At 42.3% G+C, this 8,822-nt stretch overlaps 1 protein-coding gene across 2 annotated transcripts in view; it reads left to right on the top strand.

The window, feature by feature from the left end:
* Positions 1–272: 272 nt before the first annotated feature.
* The window catches only part of si:dkey-23f9.4 (hydrolethalus syndrome protein 1 homolog), a 29,888-nt gene continuing 21,338 nt past the window's right edge, over positions 273–8,822 (top strand). Inside the window, exons 1-2 of one of the 2 annotated variants that reach the window (XM_039737842.1) lie at positions 273–454; positions 6,822–6,918. In XM_039737842.1, the coding sequence (XP_039593776.1) occupies positions 6,825–6,918 (94 nt within the window). In that variant the 5' untranslated portion in view covers positions 273–454; positions 6,822–6,824. Of the gene's footprint in view, positions 483–6,821; positions 6,919–8,822 lie in introns of both variants that reach the window. The other variant, XM_039737841.1, reaches the window with a different exon arrangement.

The raw sequence follows: 8,822 nt of genomic DNA, 5'->3' as shown, positions 1-8,822 counted from the left end.
TCTGCAGCGAGATTGCTATTGGAAGTCAACATCACCTTTTGATCAGTAGGGAGCTCCTCTGCACAGTGTGCAAAAGACAGGTAACCTTGTGTTTAACTCTAACCGCACGCTCATGCGTATTGAAAGCATCTTTCATCGCACATTCCCCGATACTAAGGCATATTAGAAAGCCAATCACTCCGCCGTCCGGCAGGTGGCGCCATCATTTTTACGTACGGAGTTTTCAGCTGTCAGTGTACACTCTTGCACTTCCTACTCTTTGTAGAGACGTAGTAACGGTTTGTTTTGTGTGAAGTTTAAAGTGCCAGTTGAAAGCGTTACCGCTCTTGTAGGCGCCGGTGCAAACGAACACTGAAAACAGACTGGAAGACCAACCAGTAGCCGGACTTGTGTATGTGACAGCTGAAGAAGTCAAGCGACTGGGAGGTTTTGAGAAACATCCACCGAGATATTGGCAAGTGTTCGACGGCTTCTTACTTAAGGTGTGTTTGTGTAAAATTGTCTCATTGGATTGTGTTAATTTATGTGTTTATTCTAACTGAGGCCGACGTTGTTTATAGCAACATTTCCTATAGCGCTGCCTTCGTGTCATGTTCCTTTCAGACAAGTGGGCACCAAAACAGGAAAATATCTGTTTTCGTAATAACACCGCTCAGTGCTAACGTTACGTTGAAGAACGGCTCGGTCGAATTTTATTGGCCGTTGTTGTTAATTTGAGTTTCCCAGAACGTGACAGTGAGAGAATAAAACCAGTAACACATCTATTGTTTAGTTTCGGAAAGCCAGCCGTTTTTTTGTTCGTGCCCAGGTGCTGCTGGGCTCCCAGGTGACATTTGGCCTCAAATCCCCCGATGGTAATTACTGGGCGTCAGCTGGTTAAAAAATGACAGTCCGCGCTGGATTTTTAAACGGCTCGTTTCTCGGTGTTTTGCAGTCAGCTTCTCACGTTTTCTTTTCTGCACATTTTGCTTGTACATTTAACGGAGAACAATTTGTAAAGCACAGAAGGGTTTTCGATGGATTAAGTACATTAATTGTCCAGTTTAATTTCTAATATCTTTGTGTGTGTGTGTTTTATAAATATTGATAGAAATGTGCGTTGACGTGACTAGATGCGAGTATAAGGAGTGCACGTACTGTGTACAGTACCAGTCAAAAGTCTGGAATCGTCCAATTTTTAATTTTATTAATCCCGAAGTAAATGACTTGGTATTTCGCATACCGCGCGCCATTAATAATAATTCTTTGCATTTATATAGCACTTTTCCCACTACTCAAAGCGCTCAGCAATTGCAGGTACGGGATTCGAACCGGCAACCTTCCGATTGCCAGTGCAGATCCGTAGCCTCAGAGCCACCACTCCACCTGTGCATTATACAGTGTCCCAATTGGACACAATTGGAGGTTGGCCCAGCAGAGTGGCATCTCTTTTGGCAGTGATGGGGATTCGAACCGGCAACCTTCGGGATACCAGCTAGCCTCAAAGCCACCACTCCTTGCTCATGTTTGTGATAGAAAGTTATACTTTTATACTTTGTTAATCAAGATACCATAAAGTTGATTTGAAAGTATTGCCAAATACATTACTGGTGCTGCTTATTGGCTATTACTTCATGAAATGAATTTTTAATTTCTTTTTCGCATACGGCCGTAAAGCCTCCTTTTCAGCAGTCATTCCTTCTAATGGTCACCTCCCTTACTTATCCTTAAAATAGTCGAGGGTTAATATTAGAGAAACCTTTGCAGTTGCATAGCACCACTGACACCTCTTCTTCTGTTCACCTCGGTTGCAGTGCACTGTCATATTCATAAAGGTCAGTTCTGGGTTCAAAATGGATAAAATGAAGCAGCTTTCTCAAAAAACATGTTGGCCCTACTGTTTTGGTTTGCAAAGCAAGGGCCATTTCATATTACAGTTTGCCAAGAACCGGAAGATTTCACACACAGGTGTCTGTTACTTTCTTGAGGGAAGTGAGCAGACTGGGTCGATCGAGGACTGAAAAAGAAGAGGACGGCCGGATAGGCAACTCTATAAAAGGATAAGAACATCAGTCTGTAGTTTGAGAAACAAATGCCTTACTGGTCCTACTTTGGCTTCTTCCTTAAATATGCACTAAATACCAGTATCGTTTCCAACATCGGGTTCCTCTCTGGTCAAACCAGAACAAAAAACTGAGGCCACAGTGGACACTGGCTCACCAAAGGTGGACATCTGAAGACTGGAAGAATGTAGCGTGGTCAGCTGAATCTCCATTTGTGCTGAGGTAAGGTCAGAATGTGGCACCACCAGCATCACTCCGTGGACACAACCTTCCTTGTGACGGTAATCCTAGCTGGTGGTTGTGGTGTAATGTTTTCTTGGACCACGTTGGCCACAGTAATACCAATCAATCATCACTTGAATGCCACAGCCATTATGGGTATTGTTGCTGACCACGTGCTTCCCTTCATGGCCACAATTGACCCATCTTCTAATGTCAACTTCCAGCATGATAATGCACCATGTCTCAAAGCAAAGGTCATCTCCTCCTGCTTTCATGAACGTGGCAACAAGCTCGGTGTTCTTCAGTGAGTCGCCAGATCGGAATCTAAGTGAACACAGGATGTGGTATAATGAGAGACTTGAGGCGCAAATGTGCGGCTGTGAAATCTGCGGGAATTGCATTATGTATTTATGACAGCATGGGCCAGAATCTCAAAGGAATGTTTCCAGCATGAAGAATTGAGGCTGTTTTGAGAGGAAAAGGAGGCCCTCCTCGGTATTCGTACAGTGGTCCAAAGAATGTGGTGTGCATATATACAGGGGCATCTCAATAAATTCAAATCTCATCAAAAAGTTAATTTATTTCAGTAATTCAATTTAAAAAGTGAAACTCAAATATTATATAGACTAGACATTAAGCCCGTTAGAATAACGGGCGCTAGAACCGTAGTGCATAAACATTAGTAGGAACAGTTTATATTAAATGGCAAGGGACCTTGTATGTGGCTGTAATATGCGTCACTGTATTGTGTGCCTTTAATTTACTCTGGTTTGTATTTCCGTAAAAATGTCTGTAATTTTCAGTTGAACTTCGGTTCACAACCATAAATCGTTCCAAAACTCTGGTCAAAACCCGATTTGGTCGTGAACCGAAGTATAGTAATCCCTCCTCGATCGTGGGGGTTGTGTTCCAGACACGCGATAGGTGAAAATCCGCGATGTAGAGACCATATGTTTGTATGGTTATTTTTATATATTTTAAGCCCTTAGAAACTCTCCTATACTGTTTATAAATATTCTCCGCACAGTTGTACAGTAAACCCTCGTTTATAGTGGTTGGTCCGCTCCAGACAGATAAATGGATTTCCAAGAAGTAGGATTCTTTATTTATAAATCTAATATTTTTGCAGTTAGAGCATTGAAAACCTGTTTACGACCTTCTAAATATGTTTTTTAACATCATTAGAGCCCTCTAGACATGAAATAACACCCTTTAGTCAAAAGTTTAAACTGTGCTCCATGACAAGACAGAGATGACAGTTCTTTCTCACAATTAAAAGAATGCAAACATATCTTCTCCTCAAACGAGCGCCGTCAGGAGCAGAGAATGTCGGAGAGAGAGAGAGAAAAGCAAACAATCAAAAATCAATATGTGCTGTTTGGGCTTTTAAGTATGCAAGCACCGCGATAAAGTGGCGCAATGAAGGGATCAACGTGAAGGTAGCCTTTCAGCATTTTTTTACAGGCGCGTCCGTATCTTCTAAGCAAACAGCCACTGTGCAAACAGCCCCTCCGCTCACACCCCCTCCGTCAGGAGTAGATAATGGGGCCAATCATATGCCGCCCTGATGGTATTGCACGATGGATAAGTATCTGCCTGTATTTCTCAGAGAGAGTGAGACACAGAGAAAAGCAAACAATGAAAAATCAATACGGACTGTGAGCGCTTTTAAGCAGCACGCAGGAAGCATCGTATATCATTGAGGAGTTTTAGTTAATACGTAATACATGCTCTGATTGGGTAGCTTCTCAGCCATCCGCCAATAGCGTTCCTTGTATGAAATCAACTGGGCAAACGAACTGAGGAAGCATGTACCATAAATTAAAAGACCCATTGTCCTCAGAAATCCGCGAACCAGCGAAAAATCCGTGATATATATTTAGATATGCTTACATTTAAAATCCGCAATGGAGTGAAGCCGCGAAAGTCGAAGCGCGATATAGCGAGGGATTACTGTAATTTTCCCCCATAGGATTTTATGTAAATACAATTAATCCGTTCCAGACCGTACGAACTGTATGTACATATATATATTTTTTATGTTTAAGCACAAATATAGTTAATTATACCATAGAATGCACAGCGTAATAGCAAACTAAATGTGTGTGTCTCTCTCTCTCTCACACGCCTGTGTGTGTGTCTCTCTCTCTCTCTCGAACACATGCGGCCCTGCGCATGCGCATTTCACCAGAAGACACACAGACAGACACCTGGACACACACAGGGGATTTATTAAAGAGGATTCATTACACACAGAGTGATGCATTTCAAGTATTTATTTCTTTTAATTTTGCTGATTATGGCTTATAGCTAATGAAAACTCAAAATTCAGTATCTCAGAAAATAAGAATATTGTGAATAAGTTCAATATTGTAGACTCCTGGTGTCCCACTGCAGTCAGCTAATTAACCCAAAACACCTGCAAAGGGGTCCTGGGCCTTGAAGGGGTCACTCAGTCTGGTTCAGTAGGCCACACAATCCGACTGCTGACTTGACGCTTGTCCAGAGGACAGTCATTGACACCCACCCTCCACAAGGAGGAGAAGCCACAGAAGGTCATTGCTAAAGAAATTGGCTGTTCACAGAGTGACGTATCCAAGCATATTCATGGAGAGTTGAGTGGAACGAAAAAAATGTGACAGCAGAAAAAGGTGCACAAGCAACAGGGATAACCGCAGCCTTGAGAGGATTGTGAAGCACAGCCCACTCAAGGATTTGGGGGAGATTCCCAAGGAGTGGACTGCGGCCGGAGTCGGTGCTTCAAGAGCCATCACACACAGACATGGGTACCTGGGACTTGGGCTACAACTGTCACAGCATTCCTTGTGTCAAGCCACTCCTGAACCAGAGACAACGTCAGAAGCGTCTTACTTGGGCTAAGGAGAAAACGGACTGGACTGTTGCTCAGTGGTCCAGAGCCCTCTTTTTCAGATGAGAGTAAATTCTGCATTTCATTTGGAAATCAGAGTCTGGAGGAAGAGTGGAGAGGCACAGAGTCCAAGTTGCTTGAGGTCCAGTGTGAAGTTTCCACAGTCAGTGATGATTTGGGGAGCCATGTCATCTTCTGCTGTTGGTCCGCTGTGTTTTATCAAGTCCAAAGTCAGTGCAGCCGTCTACCAGGACATTTCAGAGCACTTCATGCTTCCCTCTGTTGACGAGATTTATGGAGATGCTGATTTCATTTTCCAGCAGGACTTGGCAACTGCCCACACTGGCACCTGGTTTAATGACCACAGTATCACTGTGCTTGATTGGCCAGCAAACTCTCCTGACCTGAACCCCATAGAGAATCTATTGAGGAAGACGAGACAGCAGAGCCAACAATGCAGATGAGCTGAAGGCCGAGATCAAAGCATCCTGGGCTTCCATAACACCTCAGCAGTGCCACAGGCTGATCACCTCCATGCCACACCACATTGATGCATTAATTCATGCAAAAGTATTGAGTGCCTACATGGACATGCAGAAATATTGGCCTAGTGAAAAGTATTAAAAATCTCTTTTTATTGGTCTTATGTAATAGTCTAATTTTCTGAGATACTGAATTTTGAGTTTTCATTACCTGTAGGTCATAATCAGCAAAATGAAAAGAAATGAACGCTTAAAATATATCGCTGTGTGTAATGAATCTATATAATATGAGTTTCACTTTTTGAATTGAATTACTGAAATTAAAATAGCTTTTTGATGACATTTGAGATGCACCTGTGTGTGTGTGTGTGTGTGTGTGTGTGTGTGTGTGTGTGTGTGTAGATATAGATCTATCCACCTTAATGAAAGCATAAGTGTCTGTGTGTCCAACCAGTTGCTATATCTCTGTCATTCCAAAAGATTTAGTAAAGTGCACTGCATTTGTCATGCCAACAGATGGCGCATCACAAACATTAACACTGCTTCTATAGCCTTTGTATGGCATGTTGCACTGCAGCTGTTAAAGCTGAGGTCTACTGTATGATAAATCTCTATCTTTGAAGGGTAACACAACTAGCGTGTATGTGTGTATAAAATGAGAAGTGTTGATTTATGAAAATCTGTATTGGCCCTAGTGTGGGCTGTTGGAAACTGGATTTTCCTTTAAAGTTGGTGGGAGTAAAGCAGAAAACCCTCTAAAACAAATCTTTAATAAATTTGCTTTTACACAGAATTCCTTCCCTTCCTCTTTCTTTCTAGAATGTCATTTTTTTTTTCTTATGATTTGAGCTATTCTTTTCACATGTCATGGAAATATAAACAATTTATGATGCATTGAGAAAAGACCGCATGTAGTAAGCCACCCAGTCCAGTTTGTGACCTCATTAGGCCCTTCTACATTTTTGGTCAGTGTGCATTGATTTTGTGGATGACTTTGGCATATCGTGTTTGTCAAGTGTAGTCCTGTGTCCCAACAAGCTATGTAATGGCTACTGAATCAAATAAAATGTCTCTGTTGTTTGTCATATTTTCCTTTGCTTACTGTATCTATAAGGAATAGTGTTTGTGAGAAGTCATAATTGTTTTGTTTTAATCGCCTTCAGTATTGATCTTGCTAACGGTGTGTGTTTTGTCTTTGTCTTGCAGTAAATGGATGAATTTACCGAGGAAGATGTTAGGGAACAGTTGGCCCTGCTTGGATATCATAATATTCCAAGGCATCGTCTTCTAGAGTTCAAGCAAGGTCAGTTGTAAGCAGTGTATTTATTAACTTTGATTTATACCATAGGAACCCGAATGAGACTGATGTTCTCCCTCAAACCCTCGTGTCCTACAGGAGTTTGTGAGCATTGTGTGGCTCCCTTAGGGTACTGTTTCTCCAAGTGTTTTGGACCACGGTCCATTTTGTCAAAATCAAAGCTGTGGTTTACCACCTGTAGCTGTCACATTCTCACTGTCATTAACACAAGAATTACCAGAGCCTACGAGAAAACTCATAAATCCGGCCCACCTTAAATCTGTTCGCACCTCTCTGTCAGCGTCTTTTGTCCTGTAAATGTGCAGATTAAGGCAAGCAGCCTGCTATTTCCATCCTCCCACCGTCGCAGAGCGTTCAGAGTTCTCCCAGCTCATGCCTTGTTTGATTATCTGGGAGTGAAGTGGAGTTTTAGAGTGGAAATAATAGATCGTTATTTGGAACACACGCATTTCATGTGTGTTCCGCTTCTAAAGTAATCTGTGTAAACACATTGTTAAAACAGAAACTTTTTCATATTTTAGTAATAAATGTTACAAAACGTAGGCATAAACTACAACCCTAAATCAGAAAAAGTTGGGACAGTGTGGAAAATGTGAATAAAAAAATAAAGCAGTAATTTACAAATTTCCCTTAACTTTTATTTCATTGCAGACAGTATGAACACAAGATAATTCATGTTTTTGTTGGTCAACATCATTTGATTTGTAAATAAACATCCATTCTTGCCTTTCAGGCTTGCAAGACATTCCAAAAAAAGTTGGGATGGGGGCAATTCGGGAGTAGTAATGAGGTATAATAACTAAATAATGATGTAATTTGAAACTGGTGATGTTAACAGGTGACTGCAATCATGATTCGGTACAAAAGTAGCATCGAGGAAAGGCCTACTCTTTTAGGAGCAAAGATGGGCAGAGGATCGCCAGTTTGCCACCAAGTGCGGGCAAAAATCTTTGAAATGATGAAGAAAAATGTTTCTCAAAGACAGATAGGAAGAGATTTGGGCATTTCTCCCTCTACAGTGCATAACATAGTGAAAAGAATCGGGGAATCTGGAGAAATTACCGTGCGCAAAGGCCAAGGGCGCAAGCCTAAACTGAATGGCCGTGATCTCCAAGCCCTCAGACGGCACTGCATTAAAAACCATCATTCATCAATAAATGATAGAACTGCGTGGGCTCAGGATTACTTCAGGAAGTCCCTCTCAAGCACTACAGTACGTAGTTACATTAGGAAATGCCAGCTAAAACTGTACTGTGCCAAAAGGAAGCCCTACATAGTGTCCAGAAGCGCCGTCGACTTCTCTGGGCTCGGAGACATCTGGGATGGGCCATTGTGCAGTGGAAACGTGTATTGTGGTCAGACAAATCGGTTTTTCACATCTTTTTTGGAAGAAATGGACGCCGTGTGCTGCGGACCAAAGAGGAAAAGGACCATCCAGACTGTTACTAGATAGAAGTCCAAAAGCCAGGGTCTGTCATGGTATGGTGTTGTGTCCGAGCCTTCGGCAAAGGTAACTTGCACTTCTGCGGTGGCACCATCAATGCTGAGAAGTATATCTCAGTTTTGGAGGAACAAATGCTGCCTTCAAGACGACGTCTTTTCCAGAGACGCCCATGCTTATTTCAGCAAGACGATGCCAAACCACATACTGCGCGCATGACAAAGGCATGGCTGCGTAAGGATGAGGGTGCGGATGCTTGACTGGCCTGCCTGCAGCCCTGATTTGTCTCCTATAGAGAATGGCGCATTTTGAAACGAAAAGTGCGTAAACTAAGACCCCGTACTGTTGCGCACCTAAAATGTTGTTTGCAGGAAGAATGGGACAAACTAACATCTGCAACACTTAGTCACTTGATTTCTTCAATGCCTAAATGTCTCTTAAGTGTTGT

The sequence above is a fragment of the Polypterus senegalus genome, chromosome 16 (assembly GCF_016835505.1).
Source record: "Polypterus senegalus isolate Bchr_013 chromosome 16, ASM1683550v1, whole genome shotgun sequence".
In the NCBI taxonomy this organism is placed as follows: domain Eukaryota; kingdom Metazoa; phylum Chordata; class Cladistia; order Polypteriformes; family Polypteridae; genus Polypterus; species Polypterus senegalus.
This window is presented reverse-complemented; position numbering and strand designations above follow the sequence as displayed.